Source organism: Rhinoraja longicauda, chromosome 10 (genome assembly GCF_053455715.1).
Source record: "Rhinoraja longicauda isolate Sanriku21f chromosome 10, sRhiLon1.1, whole genome shotgun sequence".
NCBI lineage: Eukaryota > Metazoa > Chordata > Chondrichthyes > Rajiformes > Arhynchobatidae > Rhinoraja > Rhinoraja longicauda.
The window spans coordinates 3444352-3470898 of NC_135962.1; the positions used below are offsets into that span (position 1 = coordinate 3444352).

The following is a 26547-nucleotide window of genomic DNA, read 5'->3' on the forward strand; positions in this document are numbered from 1 at the left end:
TAATTGTTTGCAAACATTTTATACACGAAGAAATTGCAGAGTTGTGAACACTGCCCAGTCTAGCACACAGAATCTGCTTCCTAAAATGGCGCTGACATTTACCCATGATCGACTGCGGTTTTTAGAGCCGAGTGGTCCATCTTACTCCTCTAGTATCTTTGCTGCGCATGCGCGTGCTGCGGCTCCCAGCAGGCCGCGGGCACGAGCGGGGCCTGGTGCTGGGCTTTGGTGCGGGTTGAGGGGAGCGGGGCTGCGGGGCTGCGGGGACGGGATGCGGCGCCGCTGAGATGCTGTCGCGGAAGAAGAGCAAAGCCGAGGCGTCGAAGCCGCTGGAGGTGCAGGGGAGGTACGTGAAGAAGGAGACGTCGCCGCTGCTGGGCGGTGAGTGCCGGGGGGGGGGGGGGGTGTGAGGGTAAGGGGGGGAGAGGGTGTGGGTAGGGTGTGAGGGTAAGGGGGGAGAGGGTGTGGGTAGGGTGTGGGTAGGGTGTGGGTAAGGTGTGAGGGTAAGGGGGGGGAGAGGGTGTGGGTAGGGTGTGGGTAGGGTGTGGGTAAGGTGTGAGGGTAAGGGGGGGGGGTGTGAGGGTAAGGGGGGAGAGGGTGTGTGTAGGGTGTGAGGGTAAGGGGGGGGAGAGGGTGTGGGTAGGGTGTGAGGGTAAGGGGGGGGAGAGGGTGTGGGTAGGGTGTGAGGGTAAGGGGGGGAGTGGGTGTGTGAGGGTAAGGAGGGTAGGGTGTGAGGGTAAGGGGGGGAGAGGGTGTGGGTAGGGTGTGAGGGTAAGGGGGGAGAGGGTGTGGGTAGGGTGTGAGGGTAAGGGAGGGAGAGGGTGTGTAGGGTGTGAGGGTAAGGGGGTAGGGTGTGAGGGTAAGGGGGGTAGGGTGTGAGGGTAAGGGGGGGAGAGGGTGTGGGTAGGGTGTGAGGGTAAGGGGGTAGGGTGTAAGGGTAAGGGGGGGAGGGGGTGTGGGTAGGGTGTGAGGGTAAGGGGGGGAGAGGGTGTGGGTAGGGTGTGAGGGTAAGGGAGGGAGAGGGTGTGTAGGGTGTGAGGGTAAGGGAGGGAGAGGGTGTGTAGGGTGTGAGGGTAAGGGGGGGAGAGGGTGTGTGTAGGGTGTGAGGGTAAGGGGGTAGGGTGTAAGGGTAAGGGGGGGAGGGGGTGTGGGTAGGGTGTGAGGGTAAGGGGGGGAGAGGGTGTGGGTAGGGTGTGAGGGTAAGGGAGGGAGAGGGTGTGTAGGGTGTGAGGGTAAGGGGGTAGGGTGTGAGGGTAAGGGGGGAGAGGGTGTGGGTAGGGTGTGAGGGTAAGGGGGGGAGTGGGTGTGTGTAGGGTGTGAGGGTAAGGGGGGTAGGGTGTGAGGGTAAGGGGGGTAGGGTGTGAGGGTAAGGGGGGGAGAGGGTGTGGGTAGGGTGTGAGGGTAAGGGGGAGAGGGTGTGGGTAGGGTGTGAGGGTAAGGGGTGTGAGGGTAAGGGGGGGAGAGGGTAAGGGGGGGAGAGGGTAAGGGGGGAGAGGGTGTGGGTAGGGTGTGAGGGTAAGGGGGGTAGGGTGTGAGGGTAAGGGGGGGAGAGGGTGTGGGTAGGGTGTGAGGGTAAGGGGGGAGAGGGTGTGGGTAGGGTGTGAGGGTAAGGGGGGTAGGGTGTGAGGGTAAGGGGGTGGGTAGGGGGAGTATGGGGGGAGGGTGTGGGTAGGGGTGTAAGGGGGGAGGGTGTAAAGGGTAAGGGGGAGTGTGTGGGTAGTGGGAGAGAGTAAGGGGGGTGTGGGTAGGGGGAGTAAGGGGGAGGGTGTGAAGGGTAAGGGGGAGGGTGTGAAGGGTAAGGGGGAGAGGGTAAGGGGGGTGTGGGTAGTGGGAGTAAGGGGGAGGGTGTGAAGGGTAAGGGGGGAGGGAGTGGGTAGGGGGAGTGTGTGGGTAGGGGGGAGGGATGTGGGTAAGGGGGGGAAGGCAGAATGCAGTGAGAGGGGGTGCAGTGTTCAGCCAGCCCAGGGGATGGGGAGGAAGAGAGGGGGAATGGGGCGGAAGAGAGGGGTGTTGGGGAGGGGTGAGGGGTATATAGGGAGAGGGTCAGGGCTTGGAGAGCATATGTGGGGTAGGGGTCAGCCGGGTGGGAGAAGGGGCTCGGCCATGCTGGAGTGGGTGGGAAGAGGGTGTCGGGAAAGACCAGAGCAGGCAGGGGGCCGGAGTGTTTACAGTGGGGCACTCACTGCCGACCGACCCCTAGTATGAGTGCGGACCGACGTCCTTCAGTACGCTGTTTGATGCAGGGAGACCAGGACTGGGTCGGGCAGCAGATGTGATGCAGATGCTTAATCCCGCACGTTTTTCAGAGAGAACATTCTCGTGCATCTGCTTTGTTGAAAACAAAACCTTGCCAAACAGGGTTACATTTGAATGGTTATTGATACCAGCAGCAATATGCCAGGTTATTTGCATTGGAGGGTAATTGCTCCTCAGATTTGAGTGTGGAGGGGGATGATTATGCCAGAGATGTGGTGAAGCATTTGCAGTTTTACAAGGCCAGAAGTGCCTCGTTTATGATCTGCCTCGGCCTTTTCTCGAGGTCTCCACAATTGCAGAAGCCAGTTCTGTTCACGGATATCTGTTTGATATCCAGTAGTGGACGCAGGGACTGGACGCTGTAAAGCTAGGGACACAAGAATCTGTAGGTGCTGGAATCAAGGAAAACACAAAAGTGCTGGAGTAACTCAGCTGGGCAGGCCGATTGTGAGCCTTCTCCAACATGAGGAACAGCAGATGCTGGTTAGAGAAAAGGTCCCGACCCGAAGCGTCACCTGTCCATTCCTTCCACAGATGCTGCCTGAGCCGCTGAGTGCCTCCAGCACTCTCTGTCTTGACAAGCTTTTGTATTTACCACAGTACTCCAGAGCCAGAGGTACTCCATTATTCCAGCTGCCCCGGCCAAAGGGCCTGTTCCTGTGCTGTACTGTTCTATGTAACCCTGTGGACACCTGTTAGCCCATTTCACTTGGCCTTGCACTAGAACAGTATTCTTAATTTTACACTTCAAATCTTACTTGAATGTTTGGTAAAGTTTATATTTTAAGTGAGGAATGTTGATGCAACTTTGCCGAACTTTATATGACACTTGGTGCTTCTTATTGTGGCTGGTCAACTGAGTCACAGAGTAGTATGTGGTCAGAACTGCCCTGTGGAATTCATTGCCACAGAAGGCTGTGGAGGCCAAGTCAATGGATATTTTTAAAGCAGAGATAGATAGACTCTTGATTAGTATAGGTGTCAGGGGTTATGGGGAGCAGGCAGGAGAATGGAGTAAAGAGAGAGAGAGATAGATCAGCCATGATTGAATGGCGGAGTAGACTTGATGGGCCGAATGGCCTAATTCTGCACCTATTAAGGAGTAAGGCTGAGTGAATGCGCACTATTTCCAGAAAAAGGTTGTGTGCTTTATCACAACTGTTTGTGAGGTGGTAAAAGTAAACACTGCACCATTATTGAGTCAGTTTGTGATTCCTGCACTCCCTACCAATTGACATAGTGGGGTCTGTGAGAAATCAGGAGCAGGGGGCAAACCCTGGGTGATCAGTGTAACCTGGGCAGCAGAGTGGCACAGCGGTACAGCTACTGCCTTTCGGCGCCAGAGACCCAGGTTCAAGGTGCTGTCTGTACGGAGTTTGTACCTTCTCCCAGTGACTGCGTGGGTTTTCTCTGGGCGCTCGGGTTTCCCCCCCACACTCCAAAGATATGTGGGTTTGTAGATTGCCCCAAGTGTGTGTGATAGTACGAGTGTGAACGGATGATTGCTGGTTGGCGTGGACCCGGCTGCCCAAGGGCCTGTTTCCACAGGGTATGTCTGAGCTAATCTAAATCATCCATGACGATATTGAATGGAGGAGTCAGTTCAATGGGCCACGTTGCCTCTTCCTGCTCCTTTTTTGCTGTTTCTACAATTTGGCGATTTATTGAATAAGTTCCCAAATACTAATTTAGGTGCCTCTTAAATGTTGTGTTTAGAATGTAACTTTAGTGCAGGGAGTTCTTGTGGCATTTATCTGTTTGGTACTTGCTCTATTGTTGTCCATATGTTTGAGTTTAGTTTATTGTCATGGTACAGTGAAAAGCTTTTGTCGCATGCTAACCAGTCAGCAGAAAGACAATACATGATTACAGTCGACAGTGTACAGAGACACGATAAGGGAAAAAAGTTTAGTGCAAGATAAGGTCAGCAACGTTCAATCAACGATTGTCCGAGGGTCACCAATGAAGTAGAGAGTAGTTCAGGTCATGAATTCAGGGGCATCTAGGGCAGCATGGTGGCATAACGGTAGATTTACTGCCTAACAGCACCATGGACCCGGGTTTGATCCTGATTACGGGAGCTTATCTGTACGGAGTTTGCCTGAAGAAGGGTCTCGATCTGAAACGTCACCCATTCCTTCTCTCCAGAGATGTCGCCTGTCCCGCTGAGTTACTCCGGCTTTTTGAGTCTATCTCCGTTCTCCCTGTGACCTGCCTGGGTTTTTTTCCGAGATATATGGTTTCCTCCCACACTCCAAAGACGTACAGGTTTGTAGGTTAATTGGCTTGGTAAAATTGTAAATTGTCCCGAGTGTGCGTGTGTAGGATAAAGTTAATGTGCGGGGATTGTAGGTTGGTGGACTCGGTGGGCCGAAGAGCCTGTTTCCGCACTGTATCTCTAAACTAAAACTAAACTAATTAGCGACATATGTTTTAATGTGAAACTGGCAAATTACAGGGTGCTGGAAGAAAGGTTTGTTTGCAGTCACTGTCCTGTTTATTATCAATGCTGCTCAATTTTCCCCTTTTCAATTTGAAATGAAATATAGTTATTGCCTTTGCAACACTGCTACTCATTCATGTCTGCTCAAGCTTTTAGATCACAGCTGTGCAAGAGGAATGAGTTGCAAGGTTTGAGCACTTCTCAATGTTTTGTTGTCTCAAATTAGATTCCAAAGTAACTGAATTTGACCCGTCTAAATTATGGGTTCCAAAAGTTTGCTGCTAATCTCGCGGAGACAATAATTCTGTGTAAACTGCACATTTCAAGGATCAGCGTATCGTTCCTCAGTTCCTTTCCGGGCCTCCCTACTGCCAACCCTGTGGCAGAGCAGAGGCTCTTCAATGCCCAGGAAGGCACAGCTTGTGCAAGCATGATGCTGTGTGGAAGACTGCAGTCATTGCTCACGGTTCCAGTTTCCACACCCCCTTATGTCTGCAGTCACATAAACCAGTTGTGAGTCCCTATTTGATTTCTTTTAGTTTTAGAGTTACAGCGAGGAAACCGCCCCTTCGGCCCATCGAGTCCACACCGACCAGCGATCCCCGCACATTATCCGACACTAGGGACAATTTTTTACATATATACCAAGCAATTAACCTACAAACCTATTTATTCACAAAATGCTGGAGTAACTCAGCAGGTCAGGCAGCATCTCAGGAGAGGAATGGGTGACGTTTCGGGTCGGGACCCTTCTTCAGACCTACAAACCTATATGTCTTTGGAGTGGGAGGAAGCCAAAGTTCTTGGAAAAAACCCACGGGAGAACGTACAAACTCTGTACAGACAGCACCCGTAGTCAGGATCGAAGCCGGATCACTGGCGCTGTAAGGCAGCAACTCTATCGCTGCGCCACCGTACAGATCCTTGTTCCCTGATCAATTTGTTAAGTAGCTTTCCCTCTTGTTTGAGCAACAATGCCACGACCAAAGACACTCTCCAGCCTTTCTTGATCCATATTACTTCTAGTGTAATAAGTTGTATCAAGGTGATTGGATGTAGTGATCTTCAAATCCACCCCAACTCCAATTTGCATTCTACTTTCCACACTCACAAATCTAAATTAGGTTTGGTAAACAAATGTGGCTAAAGAATATCATTACTGACATTCTCGCCATTCTTATCTGGTGTCTCACCTTTCCAAAAGGAATTATCAACCAAACATGCCCTATATCCCCAGGGCATATTGAAGAAATGTTTATCTATGTTAGTCATAGAGTCATGCAGCAGAGAAACAGGCCCTTCTGCCCAACTTGTCCATGCCTACTTAGATGCCCCGAGGGCCATTTGCCCGCGTTTGGCCCGTATCCCTCTAAACCTTTCCTATCCATGTACCTATCTATATGTCTTTGTAAATAGTACCTGCCTCAGCTATCTCCTCTGGCAGCTCATTCCATACGCCCTCCACCCTCTGTGTGAAAAGGTTGCCTTTTAGGTTCCTATTAAATCTTGCCCCTTTCACCTTAAGCATGTCCTCTTGTTTTTTATCCCCTACTCTGGGCAAAACACTCTGCATTCATCTTCTCTATTCTCCTCATGATTTTATGCACCTCTCAGCCTCCTGCATTCCAAAGAATAAAGTTCTAGCTTGCCCAATCTCTCCCTGTAGCTCTGCCCATGGTAACATTCCTCTCAGCCAACAATGAGCCATTGTACATTTCCTTGATCAGCGTCTGCTTTGATCTGTCATTTTCACACCTTACCCTTCCACATCTCTTACCATTCCATATGGAATTCTCTGCCTCAGAAGGCAGTGGAGGCCAGTTCTCTGAATGCATTCAAGAGAGAGCTAGATAGAGCTCTTAAGGGTAGCGGAGTCAGGGGGTATGGGGAGAAGGCAGGAACGGGGTACTGATTAACAATGATCAGCCATGATCACATTGAATGGTGGTGCTGGCTCGAAGGGCCGAATGACCAACTCCTGCACCTATTGTCTATTTCTAGTTTCCCTCTCCCCTGACTCTCAGTCTGAAAAAGGGTCTCGACTCGAAACGTCTCGCAGTTTGCATTCTACATCATCATCCGAGTTTGCATTCTCCATCCTACACTCACAAACCTAAATTAGTTTGTAGGTTAAATGTAAAATTGCCCCTAGTGTGTGTCGGATAGTGTTCATGTACGGGGATCGCTGGTCGGTGTGGACTCGGTGGGCCGACAGGCCTGTTTCTGCACCCTATCTCTAAATTAAATTAAAACTAAAATATATAAAATAACGAGAGGCACAGATAGGACAGACAGTCAGAATCTTTTTTTCTAGGATGGAAATGTCAAAGACGAGAGGGCATAGCTTTCAGGTGAGAGGGGCACAGTTTAAGGGAGATGGGTGGCAAAATGTTGTTGGGTGCCTGAAAACTCATGCTAGAGTTGGTGGTGGAGGCAGATAGGTTAGTGGCATTGAAGAGGCTGTTCGGTATGCACATGGAAATGCAGACAACAAGGGATGTGGATGACAGGTGGGCAGAGGAGATTAGTTTAACTGAGCATCGTGTGGGCACGTACATTGTGGGCCCAGGGGCCTGTTTCTGTGTTGTATTCTATGTTTGATGCAATTATGTTTGTGTAATAGTGAATATCATTCTTTGATGGGAATGATTTCCCTCTAAAGTAAATATGTATGCCATTAGGGTGATTTTAATTTTGTTTTAGAAAAGTTACTGAAGGAGAAATTGAAAAATCGGATTCTTTATCTTGTCCGACCTCTGTAGAACACGTTGACACTTAGTTTTGAAGCAATGGAGTGAACATAACTCAGCACACTTGGCCCATTGGTCAACATCAGACGTTGTTCCTATTAGTAACCTGATGAACTTCCCATTAACTCTTGGGGAGTTTTTCCCAGTAAACATGGCAAGTTTAAAGGGAACCTGTGCCATAGGGTGGCATTAAGGGGAGCATGGAAACTAGACTCTAGTGAACTATCCAGCATTCTGATTATTTGAGTCTTGCCATGACTGGATCTAGTTCAACTTATCCCCAAGTCATTTTTGAACTGCCTGTAAACAGCTGAATCGCGTTGAATGTTGCACAAAACCTTGAGTATTCTTGCTTTTTAAAGTTATAATTGTAACGCTGCTCTCTGTAATTACAGATCTAATACCTTCGTTTATTCGTCACGGGCCAACTATTCCAAGGCGGACTGATGTTATAGTTGAGTCGGGAACATCGGCCTATGCCTCGGCTGATGTGGTTTCCCGAAACCAAAGCTTCCTGCGAGGTCCCGTCCCGAGGCCGGCGCGCGAGATCGTTCGGCGTGAGAGTAGCAGACCTCCGGGACCTTCCTACGTCCCACGCAACATATCCGAGGTGCCTCGAGAGTATGGCGTCTCATCACAGACTTTCTTAGCTGAAGCCACCTCTGAAAACGGCGATGCCAGCCAGCCGGCTCATTACTACTACCCTGACCCCTATTACAAAGATGGTCAGAGGCGGCGGCATTTGGATGAGCGTTTCCGCGATGACTATAGATACTACGACCACACACCTGATCCTTTTGCACGGATACCACAGGGGCAAGGGAGATTTCCAGCAGGTAAGACTTCTCCTGAGCTTTCTGAGTGCAGATAGATTCTTTACGTAGATGAAGACTTCTTTGCCTTTAGTTTAGAGATACAGCGTGGAAACAGGCCCTTCGGCCCACCGGGTCCGTGCCGACCAGTGATCCCCACACATTAACACTATCCTACACCCACTAGGGACAATTTTTACATATAACCATATAACCATATAACAACTACAGCATGGAAACAGGCCTGTCCGGCCCTACCAGTCCACGCCGACCATTCTCCCTGACCTAATCTCATCTACCTGCACTCAGACCATAACCCTCTAATCCCCTCCAATCCATATACCTATCCAATTTACTCTTAAATAATAAAATCGAGCCAGCCTCCACCACTTCCACCGGAAGCCCATTCCATACAGCCACCACCCTCTGAGTAAAGAAGTTCCCCCTCATGTTACCCCTAAACCTTTGTCCCTCAATTCTGAAGCTATGTCCCCTTGTTGGAATCTTCCCCACTCTCAAAGGGAAAAGCCTACCCACGTCAACTCTGTCCCTCCCTCTCAAAATTTTAAAAACCTCTATCAAGTCCCCCCTCAACCTTCTACGCTCCAAAGAATAAAGACCCAACCTGTTCAACCTCTCTCTGTAGCCTAAGTGCTGAAACCCAGGCAACATTCTAGTAAATATCCTCTGTACCCTCTCCATTTTGTCGACATCCTTCCTATAATTTGGCGACCAGAACTGCACATCATACTCCAGATTCGGCCTCACCAATGCCCTGTACAATTTTAATATTACATCCCAACTTCTATACTCGATGCTCTGATTTATAAAGGCAAGCATACCAAACGCCTTCTTCACCACCCTATCCACATGAGATTCCACCTTCAGGGAACAATGCACAGTTATTCCCAGATCCCTCTGTTCCACTGCATTCCTCAATTCCCTACCATTTACCCTGTACGTCCTATTTTGATTTGTCCTACCAAAATGCAGCACCTCACACTTATTTAGCATTAAACTCCATCTGCCATCTTTCAGCCCACCCTTCCAAAAGGCCCAAGTCTCTCTGTAGACTTTGAAAATCTACCTCACTATCAACTACACCACCTATCTTAGTATCATCTGCATATTTACTAATCCAATTTGCCACACCATCATCCAGATCATTAATGTAAATGACAAATAACAGTGGACCCAACACAGATCCTTGGGGTACTCCACTAGACACTGGCCTCCAACCTGACATACAATTGTCAACCGTTACTCTCTGGTATCTCCCATTCAGCCATTGTTGAATCCATCTTGCAACCTCACTATTAATACCCAACGATTTAACCTTCTTAATCAACCTTCCATGTGGAACCTTGTCAAATGCCTTACTGAAGTCCATATAGACAACATCCACAGCCTTGTCCTTATCAATTTCCCTGGTAACCTCTTCAAAAAATTCAAGAAGATTAGTCAAACATGACCTTCCAGGCACAAATCCATGTTGACTGTTTCTAATCAGTGCTTGATTATCCAAATAATTATATATATTGTCCCTAAGTATCTTTTCCATTAATTTTCCCACCACAGACGTCAAACTAATAGGTCTATAATTGCTAGGTTTACTTTTAGAACCTTTTTTAAACAAAGGCACAACATGCGCAATGCGCCAATCTTCCGGCACCATCCCCGTTTCTAATGACGTTTGACATTTACCAAGCCAATTAACCAACAAACCTGTACGTCTTTGGAGTGTGGGAGGAAACCGAAGATCTCGGAGAAAACCCACGCAGGTCACAGGGAGAACGTACAAACTCCGCACAGACAGCGCCCGTAGTCAGGATGGAACACGGGTCTCCAGCGCTGCATTCGCTGTAAGGCAGCAATCTACCGCTGCGCTGCCTTGCCACCCATTTATTGTCACGTGTACCGAGGTACAGTGAAAAGCTTTTGTTGCATGCTATCCAGTCAGCGGAAAGACTATACATGATTCCAATCGAGCCATTCACAGTGTACAGATACATGATAAGGGAATAACGTTTAGTGCAAGGTAAAGCCAGCAAAGACCGAACAAGGACGGTCCAAGGGTCACCATCGAGGTGGACAATAGTTCGGCACGGCTGTAGTTGCAGTTAGTGGTACAGTTTCTCCTATCTCTTTGCCAACTATCAGAGTTAGTGATGTATGGTGTGTCTCCATATCTTACGTTACGTTACGTTACTCTCCATATCTTAACGAGGCCAGTAGCAATCACATCAAACAGTACAGACAGAACGGGACCCTCTTCTAAAATGACCGCCACCCACCTTAAAGCCAAGTAGGAGAGTCTGATGTCCATGTTCAGTGGCACTACTATCAGCCCCATCCTCTGGCCAGTCAGCCTTGACCTGACCTGTGGGTCACGCAGTATCTCTGGACAAAATGGATGCGACATTTCCGGTCGGGAATAGACACAAAATGCTGGAGTAACACAGCATGGCAGGCAACATCTCTGGATAGAAGGAATGGGTGGCGATTCGGGTCGAGACCATTCTTCGGTGTCCCGTTTCAGAGTCTGAAGATAGGATCCGACCCAAAACGTCACTGATCTTTTATCTCGAGAGACGCTGCATGACCTGCTGAGTCACTCCAGCACTATGTGTCTCTCTTTGGTTTAAACCAGCATCCATGCAGTTCCATGTTTCTACATTTTGATCTAATCTGTAGTTTGACAGTAACGCACATAGTCTTTAGAAACATAGAAAATAGGTGCAGGAGGAGGCCATTTGGCCCATCGAGCCGGCACCGCCATTCATTGTGATCATGGCTGATCATCCACAATCAGTACCCGTGCTTACCTTCTCCCCATATCCCTTAATTCCGCTAGCCCCTAGAGCTCTATCTAACTCTCTTTTAAATTCATCCAGTGAATTGGCCTCCACTGCCTACTGTGGCAGAGAATTCCACAAATTCACAACTCTCTGGGTGAAAAAGTTATTTCTCATCTCAGTTTTAAATGGCCTCCCCTTTATTCATAGACTGTGGCTCCTGGTTCTGGACTCCCCCAACATTGGGATCATTTTTCCTGCATCGAGCTTGTCCAGTCCCCTTATAATTTTATATGTTTCTATGAGATCCCCTCTCATCCTTCTCCAGTGAATACAAGCCCAGTCTTTCCAATCTTTCCTCATATGACAGTCCCGCTATTCCGGGGATTAACCTCGTGAACTTACGCTGCACTGCCTCAATAGCAAGCTTGTCCTTCCTCAAATTAGGAGACCAAAACTGCACACAATACTCCAGATGTGGTCTCACCTGTGCCCTGTACAACTGCCGAAGGACCTCTTTACTCCTATGCTCAAATCCTCACGTTATCAAGGCCAACATGCCATTAGCTTTCTTCACTGCCTGCTGTACCTGCATGTTTACTTTCAGTGACTGGCGTCCAAGGACACCCAGATCTTGTTGCACTTCCCTTTTTCCTAATCTGACACCGTTGGATAATAATCTGCCTCCTTGTTCTTGCCACCAAAGTGGATAACTTCACATTTATCTACATTATACTGTTTCTGCCCACTCACCCAACCTGTCCATGCCACCCTGCATCCTCATAGCATCCTCTTCACATTGCCACCCAGCTTTGTGTCATCTGCAAATTTGCTAGTGTTACTTTTAATCCCATCATCTAAATCATTAATATATATTTGTAAATAGTTGCGGCCCCAGCACCGAGCCTTGCGGCACTCCACTCGCCACTGCCTGTCATTCTGAAAAGGACCTGTTTATTCCTACTCTTTGCTTCCTGTCTGCCAACCAATTCTCTATCCATGTCAATACCCTACCCCCAATACCATGTGCTCTAATTTTGCCCACTAATCTCCTGTGTGGGACTTTATTGAAGGTGAGTCAGGGGCTGGATGTTTTATGGCAAGTACGCCTCGTGATTCTACAGTCCTTCCTGCCCACCTGCACTTGGTTGATTTGGATGAGTGTAGGTGATTTGAGACACTCCTCTTGCTCTGGGCCACAGTATTCTGCAGGATTGGTGGACTGTCTGCCACTGTCAATGTGTACCGATTCAGTGACAAGTGAACTACAGCTGCAAAATGCAGAGTACTCCGCAAGAACTTACTCAGATCACCGAGCACCCCATCTCAAACCTCATGTTTACCGTAACAATGAGGCTGCAGGTGATAGGAGCAGAATTAGGCCATTCGGCCCATCAAGTGTACTCCACCATTCAACCATGGCTGATCTATCTCTCCCTCTCACCCCCATTCTCCTGCCTTGTCCCCATAACCCCTGACACCCGTACTAATCAGGTGTGTGGCTGCCACAATTTGCAAGCTTCCCTTAAAGTCACATACCATTCTGACTTAAAGATGCACCACCCTGCTGATGTAGCTCTGAGCTGTGGAATGCCTTCCCATGCCATGCTTTGGAGGTGTTCCCACCAGATGAACTGCGGTACTTCAAAAAGCTGCCTGGTCACCAACTTACCTGTGGCTGGCAGACTACATGTGGGAGGAACATTGAAGTGAGGCATTGGAATGGGTGCTTCAGCTATTGTGAAGGAATCGTATCTGGTTCATTCCCCAGTTGTTGGGAAATCAGTTCTCAGCAAGCTGACGGTAAAGGTGAGCCTTTGAAAAATAACTCTGAACTGAGCTCTAGGGGCTAGTGGAATCAAGGGATATGGGGAGAAGGCAGGCACGGGTTACTGATTGTGGATGATCAGCCATGATCACAATGAATGGTGGTGCTGGCTCGAAGGGCCAAATGGCCTCCTCCTGCACCTATTTTCTGTGTTTCTAATCACCCACAGGGAAGTATCAGAGGCTTATATATAAGAAAATAACTGCAGATGCTGGTACAAATCGAAGGTATTTATTCACAAAGTGCTGGAGTAACTCAGCAGGTCGGGCAGCATCTCGGGCGAGAAGGAATGGGTGACGTTTCGGGACGAGACCCTCCTTCAGTATCTGAGGCTTGTTTAGAAGTGGTCTGGGCCAACTCATGGGTGGACACTGGTAATGCCCCGAGGGCCAGTCTCGGAGCTCTCACAGTGCACGAAGGAACTTCAGCTGCTGCTTTATACCGACGGTAAACAAAAAATGCTAGAGTAACTCAGCAGGTCTGAAGAAGGGTTCCAACCCGAAGCGTTACCTGTTCTTTTTCTCCAGAGATGCTAGCTGACCCACTGAGATACTCCAGCATTTTGTGTCCATCTGACCTCTCTCTCTCTCTCTCTCTCTCTCTCTGACGCCATGAATCAATCCCAGCTTTGAACACAAGAAGATAAGACACAAAAAGCTGGGGTAACTCAGCGGGTCAGACAGCATCTCTGGACAGAAGGCATAGGTGGTGTTTCAGGGCGAGACTCTTCTTCAGACTGAGAGTCAGGGGAACGAGAGGTGATGTAGAGAGAGATATAGAACAAATGAATAAAAGATATGCAAAAAAAGTAACAATGACTAAAGAAACAGGTCATCGTTAGCTGTGGGCGAGGTGAGAACGGGTTGCAGAAGATGAGACTGAACAAGACGACTTTGAAGCTGGTACCATTTGGATGGGGGAGGGATGGAGAGAGAGGGATGCAAGGGTTACTTGAAGTTAGAGTAATCTATATTCATACCGCTGGGCTGTAAGCTGCCTGTGAAATATGAGGTGCTGTTCCTCCAATTTGAATAAGCTCTTACTTAATACCTCAGCCCCACTGCTCCGGACAGCAGAGGATTGCATTTGTTTTCAATGCATTGTTTAACTATTCCAGTCTTGAAGCAGTCAGTCTCTCTCCCTCTATCCTGTGACTCTGCTCCCTAGTTCTCCACTTCCGTGCTGGTGGAAGCAGTTCCGCAGAGCAACTTTGACAAGCCGTTCAACCGGAAACAGTAAACATTCCCCTTTGCACAAATGTTGTCTGACCTGTTCAGCACTTGTTTAATTAAAACCTCTGAGCCTTGACTTTCAATGAGGCCATCCCTTATTCTGCTAAACTCTGGAGTAACTGTGTGGGGAAAGTAGAGTCCATTTACCCAGCGGTGTCCTAACTTTGCAAAGTTCCAGTTATACCCAGCGTCTTCACAGCACCCCATTTGACTGGCGATTTGATTCAGTCCGCATAATATCAGGAGCTGGAAGATAGACACAAAATGCTGGGGTCACTCAGCAGGTCAGGCAGCATCTCGGGAGAGAAGGAATGGGTGACGTTTCGGGTCGAGACCCTTCAGACTTGACCCGAAACGTCACCCGTTCCTTCTCTCCCGAGATGCTGCCTGACCCACTGAGTTACTCCAGCATTTTGTGTCTACCTTCGATTTTAACCAGCATCTGTAGTTTTTTTTCCTACTAATATCAGGAACTGCTGGGAGTCACTGGAAATTATCTGGAGTGACAGATACAGCATGGAAACAGGCCCTTCGGCCCACCGAGTCCATGGCAACCCATTCATCCTAGTTCCATGTTATCCTGCTTTCACACGCGTCCCCTCCACCCTAGGGGCAATATCTAGAGGTTAATAACCTACACACCTTGCACACCAGATCCAGTATGTCACCTCTCCATTCCCTCCACCGTTGGTGCAGGACCCGCTGAGGTCCTCCAACTTCTTGCTTTGCTCTCTGTTTCACATGGGGAATTTAGGCGGCACAGTTGGTGGAGCCACTGCCTCACAGCACCAGAGACCTGGGTTCCATCCTGACCTTGGCTGCTGTTGTGTGAAGTTTGTATGTTCTTCCTGTTTCTTCCGGGTGCTCCGTTTTCTTCCCACATCCCAAAGACGTGCGGGTTTATGTGTATGTTAATTTGCCTCTGTAAATTGCCCGCTAGTGTAGGGAGTGACGGTGAAAGTGGGATAACATGGAACTGGTGTGAAAAGGTGACCGATGATTGGAATGGACTCGGTGGGCCGAAGGGCCTGTTTCCATGCTGTATCGATCAAAACTAGCAGAACCTTCTTCAGTGGGGCTGACCAAGTAGTGTTATATGACGATGGAGAAAACCATTCACCTGTGTTGTGTCTACTGAAAGCAGGACAAATCCAACCTGGATTTGATGTCAGATCCTTGCAGGAAGGACGAGGAGGCTTGGGAGAGGGAGAGGTTCGTGGACTTTGCACTTAACATAAAGAGTGTTTGATTTAATTACAAAAATAGACACAAAAAGCTGGAGTAACTCAGTGGGTCAGACAGCATCTCTGAAGAAAAGGAATAGGTGACGATTTGGGGCGTGACCCTTCTTCAGATTTCATTTCCCGTAGTTCTAAGGCGGGATTTTCGGCAGGATAAACCTCCAGGAGGATTATATTTCAGAAAGATCCATTTCTGCATCAGGGCGATGACATGAATATTAACATAGAAACATAGAAAGGAGGAGGCCATTCGGCCCTTCGAGCCAGCACCGCCATTCATTGTGATCATGGCTGATCATCCACAATCAGTAACCTGTGCCTGCCTTCTCCCCACATCCCTTGATTCCACTAGCCCCTAGAGCTCTATCTAACTCTCTTAAATTCATCCAGTGAATCGGCCTCCACTGCCTTCTGTGGCAGAGAATGCCACAAATTCACTACTCTCTGGGTGAAAAAGTTCCTTCTCACCTCAGTTTTAAATGGCCTCCCCTTTATTCTTTGACTGTGGCCCCTGGTTCTGGACTCTCCCAACTTCGGGAACATTTTTCCTACATCTAGTTTGTCCAATCCTTTTATAGTTTTGTACGTTTCTATAAGATCCCCTCTCATCCTTCTAAATTCCAGTGAATACAAGCCCAGTCTTTCCAATCTTTCCTCGTATGGCAGTCCCGCCATCCCGGGGATTAACCTGGTGAATCTGCGCTGCACTGCCTCAATAGCAAGGATGTCCTTCCTCAAATTAGGAGAGCAATGTTTTGTGCGTTTCAGGTATAGGGCGAGTTCCGTCGGCGTCGGTGGGGAACCTGACGAACCACGTCACAGACGAGCTGCCACTGCCCCTCGGCTGGTCGGCCGACTGGACCATCCGCGGCAGGAAATACTACATCGACCACAACACCAACACCACGCACTGGAGCCACCCGCTGGAACGGGAGGGGTTGCCGCCTGGCTGGGAGCGCGTGGAATCGCCAGAGTTTGGTGTCTATTACGTGGATCACATCAACAAACGAGCCCAGTACAGGCACCCCTGTGCTCCCAGGTACAGTCACGAGTGTCCCCAAACACAACAACAATGACATCCTTACTTGCAGCAGCACCACTCTGCAAAACCCATAACAAGCATAGCACTCCGCAAAAACCCATAATAAACAATAAAAACGTTTAAATATATATCGCAATGTCCCCAGGTTACGTATTTCGGAGCCTATTTGGAGGGTGCACTATTTAATAACCTGGTGGTTGTTGGGAAGAAGCTGCTCTTGAACCTGGACATTACACTTTCTAGGCTCCTGTGCCTTCTTCCCGATAACAGAAGTGAAGTGAGAGTGTGGCCAGGGTGGTGTGGGTCTCTGATGCTGGCTGCCTTCGTGAGGCAGCGACTCTTGTAGATGCCTTCAGTGGTGGGGAGGTCAGATGGACCGACCGGACAGTGTTCACTTTCCAATCATCTTTGCCCCCAGGGGTTTGGTGCAACCAGTCAATATGCCCTCTACTGTGCACCTGTGGGAGTTCAAGAGAGTATTAGTCGACGTACTGAATCTGTAATCTTCTAAGGCAGTAGAGGCGTAGATGGCTTTCTCTACGGTTGCATCAATGTGCTGGGTTTGATTTTGGTGGGATCACACTCCTCCACACCTTTCCTTATGAAGTCAGGAACAACCATTGGTTCAGGTGGGTTGCAAATTCTTTGAACATCACCCTATCTACTAACTCCAAACAATCCCAGAATCGTTCCTCTGCCTCCCCTGACCAGCTCAGTGCAGTCCTCACCACTGGACCTGTGCTCTAGAGTCGCTGCCTATACATAGGAGGAAGGAGTATAGCCAGGCAGTTAGAACATTGTGTTCAGCTCTGGGCACCATGTTATAGGAAAAATATTGTCAAGCTTGAAAGGGTTCAGAAAAGATTTACGAGGATGTTGCCAGGACTAGAGGATGTGAGCTGTAGGGAGAGGTTGAGTAGACTGGGTCTCTATTCCATGGAGCGCAGGAGGATGACGGGAGATCTTATAGAGGTGTACAAAATCATGAGAAGAATAGATCGGGTAGATGCACAGTCTTTTACCCAGAGTAGGGGAATCGAGGACCAGAGGACATAGGTTCAAGGTGAAGGGGAAAAGATTTAATAGGGATCCGAGGAGTAACTTTTCCACACAGAGGGTGTTGGGTGTATGGAACAGGCTGCCAGAGGAAGTAGTTGAGGCTGGGACTATCCCATCGTTTAAGAAACAGTTGGACAGGTACATGGATAGGACAGGTTTGGCGGGATGTGGACCAAGCGCAGGCAGGTGGGACTAGTGTAGCTGGGACATTGTTGGCCGGTGTGGGCAAGTTGGGCCGAAGGGCCTGTTTCCACACTGTATCACTGTGACTCTATGAAGGGCTTGTTTCCACACTGTATCACTCTGTGACTCTATGAAGGGCCTGTTTCCACACTGTATCACTCTATGATTCTACGCAGTGAGGATGAGGGATGGAGTGATAGGCATGTTTGACGGGTGAATAGTTGTGGCCAAGGGTGTTTGATCCTCTGGTGCTGACGGGTGCGGAGAGCAGGAGATGAACAGGGACCGCTGCATCTGAGCACCGTGAGGAGTTGGCCACCATGAGGACGCAGATGCCACCACCTCTTCCTCTACCCGCTGCCTCTGTCCTGTCCACACATTGATGGTGCTGAACCCTCTCTTGCAGCGTTCCCCGGTATGACCAGCCTCCAGCCCTCCTCCCGCCCATCACCTACCAGCCACGACAGACCGAGCGCAACCAGCTGGTGCCCGCCAACCCCTACCACACGGCAGAGATCCCAGACTGGCTGACGGTCTACGCCAGGGCTCCGGTCAAGTGAGTATTCACGACGAACGGCCTTCTCTGCTCTACCTTTTACAGGGCATTTAATCTCAAAGCCACATTTCCAGCACTGGTTTGTGATTGTTTTCCGTTTTAACCACGCAGAAGCTTTAGTTTTTTATACTTGAAAAGATTGGATGAAATCCTTGAATCAGTCCCTGTCCAATATATATTTATCATGGTGAACAGATGGTTTTTAGATTTTTTTTAGAGATACAGCGCAGAAACAGGCCCTTCGGCCCACCGGGTCCGCGCCGCCCAGCGATCCCCGCACACTAACACTATCCTACACCCACTAGGGACAATTTTTACATTTGCCCAGACAATTAACCTACAAGCCTGTACGTCTTTGGAGTGTGGGGGGAAACCGAAGATCTCAGAGAAAACCCACGCAGGTCACGGGGAGAACGTACAAACTCCGTACAGACGGTGCCCGTAGTCAGGATCGAACCTGAATCTCCGGCGCTGCATTCGCTGTAAGGCAGCAACTCTACCGCTGTGCCACCGTGCCACCCTCACACCCCCAGACTGGAGTGATGAATGTTTCAACTTTCACTGCCAACACTAGGCACGAATGGTAAGTGCTAGGAGCAGAATTAGGCCATTATGCCCATTAAGCTCATTCAATCATGGCTGATCTATCCTTCCCTCTCAACCCCCGTCTCCCCTGACAGCATACCAATCAAAAATCTATGTATCTATGCCTTACAAATATCCATTGAGTTGGCCTCCACAGCCGCCTGTGGCAACGAATTCCGCAGGTTCACCACCCTCAGACTAAAGAAATTTCCATCTCATTTCCTTCCTAAAGGAACGTCCATTAATTCTGAGACGATGGCCGCTGGTTCTAGACTCACCCAATGAGACTCATTGAAACATCCTCTTCACATTATCTCACCACTCAGGAGCCAGCGCTGCCGTCGCAGCTGCGGCTTGCCTGCAGTCCGTCTGTCTTTTGTGTTTTTTGTTGTTTTTGTCTGAATTGTAGTTTTAATATGATGTAGTGTTGTATGTTATGTTTTGGGGGGGGGGTGGGAGGGAACGGGAACTGTAACATTCTCTCTCCCGAACGGAGACGCGACCTTTGTTCTGTGTCGTGTCTCCGTTCCCGCTGCGGCCTACCAGCGGCCATGCACCTGGGACCACCTGGGGCTCTGGTTCGCAGAGCCCGCGGCCCGGACTCACCACCTGCGGCGCTGGCTGCCTGCGGATGCTGCGGGAACGGCTGCGATTCGTCTCCGGAGGCTCCGGCGCGGGCCGCCTGGACGTCGGAAGCCCGCAGGCCCCTGGATGGGGGCCGACATCGGGAGCTCCGGCAGTGGCAGAGGCAGCGTGTTCGCCCGCCCCGAATCGCGGGGCTTGGGTCGGCCCGCCACGGACCTTTCACCATCCGGCGCGGCCTGGAATAGGCAGCGGGATTTTTCACCGCCCAGCGGGGGCTTCAATATCGGGAGCCCCGACCGCCCCGACGTGGCAACTCCAACAGCCTGACCGCGGGAGAAGACGGCAGGGAAGAGAAAAAGACATTCTGGCCTTCCATCACAGTGAGGAGGGACTGGAGGAGACTCACTGTGATGGATGTTTCTTTTTGTTTGGTGTTAGTTGTGATTGTATGTGTTATTGCATTTTTATTGATTAATCTTATTGGTCTTATTGTTCAACTGCGGGTAATGTTTCATTTCACTACACATTTATGTGTATGTAACAAATAAACGACTATTGACTATTGACATCCATTTTATCCAGGCCTTTCACTATTCAGTAAGTTTCAATGAGTTCCCCCCTTATCCTTCTAAACTCCATCGAGTACAGGCCCAGTGCCGACAAATGCTCATCATATGTTAACCCACTCATTCCTGGGATCATTCTTGTAAACCTCCTCTGGAGCCCAAAATAGCTCACAGTACTCCAAAAGCCACAGCATTACATCCCTGTTTTTGTGTTCTAGTCCTCTTGAAATAAATGCTAGCATTACGTTTGCCTTCCTTGCTACCGATTCGACTTGCAGATGATCTTTTTGGGAATCCTGCACCAGCACTTCCAAGTCCCTTTACGCCTCCGTGGGTCCTGGGAGCCACTGGGGAATGAAAGGTCTTTCTGTACATCCACAGATCGGCACAGGTAGATAGGGTTGGGGGTGGTAGGTGCCTTCATTAACCAGGGCACAGAGGACAAGTGCAGGGCGGACTAGGTGCAGATCTATAGTACTTGTGTGAGGCCAAAACCCGGGCGGCAATGCTCCCTCAGCAACAGTGGCCCAGGGTCACTCCTGCTCTCTGTGTGGAGTTTGCATGTTTCCCCATGAATGTAGGCCATAGACATGCAGCACAGAAACAGGCCTTTCGGCCCACCTTGTCCATCCCCACCAAGATGCCCCATCTTAGCTGGTGCCACATTCCCGTGTTTGTCCCATTTCCCACCAACGTTTAATATCCATGAGATGTGTCAGGGATATGGGAAGAAGGCAGGAGACTGGTTGAGAGGGAAAAATAGATCAGCCGTGATTGAATGGCGGAGTAGACTTAGAAATGTAGAAAGTAGGTGCAGGAGGAGGCCATTTGGCCCTTTGAGCCAGCACCACCATTCTTTGTGATCATGGCTGATCATCCACAATCAGTAACCCGTGCCTACCTTCTCCCCATATCCGTTGATTCCGCTAGCCCCTAGAGCTCTATCTAACTCTCTCTTAAATCCATCCATTGATATGGCCTCCACTGCCCTCTGTGGCAGAGAATTCCACAAATTCACAACTCTGGGTGAAAAAAGTTTTTTTTTTCTCACCTCAGTTTTAAATGGCCTCCCCTTTATTCTTAGACTGTGGCCCCTGGTTCTGGACTCCCCCAACATTGGGAACATTTTTCCTGCATCCAGCTTGTCCAGTCCTTTCATAATTTTAAACGTCTCTCTAAGATCCCCTCTCATCCTTGTAAACTCCAGTGCAGACAAGCCCAGTCTTTCCAATCTTTCCTCATGTGACAGTCCCGCCATCCCGGGGATTAACCTCATGAACCTACGCTGCAATGCCTCAATAGCAAGGACATCCTCAAATTAGGAGAACAAAAATGCACACAATACTCCAGATGTGGTCTCACCAGGGCCCTCCCTATACAACTGCAGAAGGACTTTACTCCCATACTCAAATCCTCTCATTATGAAGGCCAACAAGCCATTAGCTTTCTTCACTGCCTGCTGTACCTGCACGCTTACTTTCAGTGACTGGTGTACAAGGACACCCTGGTGTCGTTGCACTTCCCCTTTACCTAATCTGACACCATTGAGATAGTAATCTGCCTCCTCGTTTTTGTCGCCAAAGTGGATAACCTCACATTTATCCACATTATAATGCATCTGCCCACTCACTCCACCTGTCCACGTCACTCTGCAACCTCCTAACATCCTCTTCGCAGTTCACACTGCCACCCAGCTTTGTGTCATCCGCAAACTTGCTAGTGTTATTTTCTAATTCCATCATCCAAATCATTAATATATATTGTAAATAGTTGCAGCCCCAGCACCGAGCCTTGCAGCACTCCACTCGCCACTGCCTGCCATTCTGAAAAGGACCTGTTTATTCCTACTCTTTGCTTCCTGTCTGCCAACCAATTCTCTATCCATGTCAACACCCTACCCCCAATACCATGTGCTCTAATTTTGCCTACCAATCTCCTGTGTGGGACCTTATCAAAGGCTTTCTGAAAGTCCAGATACACCACATCCACAAAATTCCAGAAGATTAATCAAGCAGGATTTCCCCTTCATAAAGCCATGCTGACTTGGACCAATCCTTTTACTGCTATCCAAATGTACCGTTATTACTTCTTTAATAATTGACTCCAGAATCTTCCCCACCACCGATGTCAGACTAACTGGTCTATAATTCCCTGTTTTCTCTCTCCCTCCTTTCTTGAAAAGTGGGCTAACATTAGCTACCCTCCAATCCGCAGGAACTGATCCTGAATCTGTAGAACATTGGAAAATGATCACCAATACGTCCACGATTTCTAGAACCACCTCCTTGAGTACCCTGGGATGCAGACCATCAAGCCCTGGGGATTTATCAGCCTTCAGTCCCATCAGTCTACCCAATACTATTTCTCACCTAATGCACATTTCTTTCAGATCCCCTGTCCTCTAGTACATCTGGGAGATTGTTTGTGTCTTCCTTAGTGAAGACAGAACCAAAGTATCTGTTCAACTCTTCTGCCATTTCCCTGCTCCCCATAATAATTTCACCTGTTTCTGCCTTCAAGGGGCCCACATTTATCTTTACTAATCTTTTTCTCTTAACATACCTAAAGAAGCTTTTACTGTCCTTCTTTATATTCTTGGCCAGCTTACACCCATACTTCATCTTTTCACCCCGTATTGCCCTTTTTGTTACCTTCTGTTGTCCTTTGAAAGTTTCTCAATCCTCTGGCTTCCTGCTACTCTTTGCTATGTTATACATAGTTTTATTCCATCCCTAGCTTCCCTTGTCAGCCACGATTGCCTCTTGCTCCCCTTAGAATCTTTCTTCCTCTTTGGAATGAAATTATCCTGCATCTTCCGGATTATGCCCAGAAATTCCTGCCATTGCTGTTCCACCGTCATTCCTGCTAGGATCCCTTTCCATTCGACCCTGGCCAGGAAACATGTTCCCAATGTTGGGGGAGTCCAGAACAAGGGGCCACAGTTTAAGAAAAAGGGGTAGGCCATTTAGAACTGAGATGAGGAAAAACTTTTTCAGTCGGAGAGTTGTGAATCTGTGGAATTCTCTGCCTCAGAAGGCAGTGGAGGCCAATTCTCTGAATGCATTCAAGAGAGAGCTAGATAGAGCTCTTAAGGATAGCGGAGTCAGGGGGTATGGGGAGAAGGCATGAACAGGGTACTGATTGAGAATGATCAGCCATAATCACGAATGATCAGCCATGATCACATTGAATGGCGGTGCTGGCTCGAAGGGCCGAATGGCCTCCTCCTGCACCTATTGTCTATTGTCTAACTCTGTCGTTGAGTTGGATATTAAATGGAGAGAAATCCTGATTTCACGGAAGCCCTTGTGCAATATCTTAATAATAACAAAGTGAATGGCCTGAATGAAATGTATTTTATCCAGCCCGCTTGGCCTCTCCACCTCCTTGTTTCAAATGCACAATGTTCTGGAAGTCATTCGGCAGGGCCTGTTCATCTATATGTGTAGGAGAAAAACTGCAGATGCCGGTTTAAATCGAAGGTAGACACAAAATGTTGGAGTAACTCAGCGGGACAGGCAGCATCTCAGGAGAGAACGTCACCCATCCCTTCTCTCCTGAGATGCTGCCTGACCCGCTGAGTTACTCCAGCATTTTGTGTCTGCCTTCTGTTCATCTAAAAACCATCTTTGGAAGCAAGTCTGCATCAGAACATGGCCAAAGAGAAGGAGAGCAGCAGGAATCACAAGGGGGGGGGGGGGGGGGGGGGGGGCAATGAGAGAGAACTCACATCGGTGAGTGGAGAACTTCTGCAAAGTAGACATACTTTGAGGAGATTTTGCAGTGAAGCAGTAAAGTGGAGATAAAAGGAACCAAAGATGCTGGAAGAAGGGTCCCGACCCAAAACGTCGTCTGTCCATTCCCTCCACAGATGCTGCCTGACCCGCTGAGTTCCTCCAGCACTTTGGGTTTTGCTGAAGATTCCAGCATCTGCAGCTCCTTGTGTGTCCTCTATTCCATCTGTCATGCCTACCCGTGACCCTGAGGTGTGATGCCCTCTCACCCTGTTCACTGTACCAGACATGCTGGGCATACAAAGACAGACACAAAATGCTGGAGTAACTCAGCGGGACAGGCAGCATCTCTGGAGAGAAGGAATGGGTGACGTTTCGGGTCGAGACCCTTCTTCAGACAAGAGTCAGGGGAGAGGGAAAGGAGAGATATAGACGGCGATATAGAGAGATATAGAACAAATGAATGAAAGATATGCAAAAACGTGACGATGATAAAGGAAACGGGCCATTGTTGAGTCTCATTGTCCTAGCTTCAAAGTCGTCTCATTGGTTTGCTTTTTTGCATATCTTTCATTCATATATATCTCTCTCTATCATATTCTATCTCCCTATCACCGTCAATATCTCTTGTTTCCCTTTCCCCTGAATCAGTCTGAAGAAGGGTCACAGCATGAAACGTCGCCCATTCCTTTTCTCCAGAGATGTTTCAGGTCGAGACTCTTCTTCAATCCTCCTCTTACCTGTTCAGTTATACCCCACCCAGTAACCTCATGCATCTGAAATGCAAGGTGTTTAAATATAGAAGGTGTATGTCCTGGCTGGAATCATGTGTGTTCATTTTGGAACTTGTGGAGGCAGAAGTGTGATTTTATCAACTCTAACTGTTGCCGTTTGCCACTGCTGCAGATACGATCACATTCTGAAGTGGGAGCTCTTCCAGCTGGCTGACCTGGACACTTACCAAGGGCTGCTCAAACTGCTGTTCATGAAGGAACTGGAGAGGATCGTGAAGTCCTACGAGGCGTACAGACAAGCTCTCCTGACTGAGCTTGAGAACCGTAAGCAGAGGCAGCAGTGGTACGCACAGCACCACAGCAAGAACTTCCCCCCAAACGCCTGACCCTGTGACTGTCACTTGTCAGACTTTCACTCTTGCTGTGTTTGCAGTGAAGATGCCATTGGCTTGGAGGTGATGGCCTCTAACGGTTCAGCACTCTGACCAAGTGTGGAGAATTTGTTTCTGTATATGTTGGACTTTCTCTCTCCAGGTGATCGATGTACACTCGTGGAGTTTGTTCCGCTGGGACCGCCCGCATTGCTTTAAACGTGGATCGTGGAAGGTTTTGTGAAATAAGCTAATGCATCCAACACTAACTCCAAACGACAACAGTAACATGTTTACAGATGAAGCCAAACACTTGAGGGTTTGTGGTGAACATTGGAAGCAACATTGCGACACTTTTAAAACTAAAGTACAACCGGTTTGCCATTACACTGTGCTCCCATGGGCTTTTTTTATTTTCTTACTTTAGCTCCACGTATTGCATTCAGTGAGAACACTTTGTTGCCTGGGTGTTATGTGACACTTTCATTTGGTCTGAAGAAGGGTCTCGACCCAAAACGTCACCCATTCCTTCTCTCCCGAGATGCTGCCTGACCTGCTGAGTTACTCCAGCATTTTGTGAATAAATACCTTCGATTTGTACCAGCATCTGCAGTTATTTTCTTACACTTTCATTTGGCTTGTTTAGCAAGCAGTTTATTGAACTGACAAGACACGCATTACTTCAGCATTCTCTTGCAAATAAATCAGGGATTATGATAAAGCTTATTTGAACTCTTTTTACTCATGAACGGAAGCATTTTTGTACAAGTTGTAATGTTTTGTACAATGACAGACCGATTAGCAAGCATGTATTTTCATAGAAGCCAGGCTTTTCATAGAACATTGAAAGTTCACACTGTATATATGGTTCAGCATTTCAGCAGTATAAAGATTGCTATTTATTAATTATTTTAGTGCAATAATATGTATAAACTTACATAAATTCCAATAAACTTTTTATAAATGATTCAATATTATTCATCGGTTCATTCCTCATAATTGAGAATTTCCATCATTTTTTGATTATTAGACTTGCTTCTTGTCTTATGCAAAACCAAGGGAAAAATATATATTTCTGTTACTGTAATACTTTGTGGCGAATGGAGTTGTAAATTCTTTTTATTAAAAATCGTGTTATTCTTGCAGTTTTACTGTAATTCCACGTCCCAGTGTTTTCTTTGGTGAAGACTGCTCCTAATTTCCATCTAAGTACCGAACTATGTGTGATTATTCATAATCCAATCTGCAATCTGGTCTGAAGAAGGATCCCTGCCCGGATGGAGCGTGGCCTGTCCATTCCCTCCACAGATGCTGCCGGAGCCGCTGAGTTCCTCCAGCACTTGGTTTGGTTACAGCCGACAGCGGGGACTCGCCAGCTTCTCCAGCTGGTGCAAGTAGACTTTGGCTGCTGCAGAACATGTGCACACGATGGGGTTCTCGAGTTACTGAGCTACAGAATGCACTCCTCTGGTCAATGTAGTCTGTTGCTGGAGGGCAGGCAGAGTCACGGGTTCACAAGTTAAAGGAGTAGAATAAGACAATAACTGCAGATGCTGGTACAAATCAAAGGTATTTATTTCACAAAATGCTGGAGTAACTCAGCAGGTCAGGCAGCATCTCAGGAGAGAAGGAATGGGTGACGTTTCGGGTCGAGACCCTTCTTCAGACTGATATCAGGGGGGTGGGACAAAGGAAGGATATAGGTGGAGACAGGAAGATAGAGGGAGATCTGGGAAGGGGGGAGGGGAAGAGAGGGACAGAGGAACTATCTAAAG

General features: G+C 48.4%; 1 protein-coding gene across 1 annotated transcript; it reads left to right on the plus strand.

Annotated features, from left to right (window-relative positions):
• The first annotated feature begins 243 nt into the window (after positions 1-243).
• sav1 (salvador family WW domain containing protein 1) lies at positions 244-25872 on the plus strand. The gene is made up of 5 exons (XM_078407044.1): positions 244-381; positions 7845-8285; positions 16126-16396; positions 18048-18197; positions 24574-25872. Exons 1-5 carry the CDS (start codon positions 288-290, stop codon positions 24785-24787), a joined length of 1170 nt encoding a protein of 389 aa, XP_078263170.1. The 5' UTR covers positions 244-287; the 3' UTR covers positions 24788-25872.
• The last annotated feature ends 675 nt before the right edge of the window (positions 25873-26547 follow it).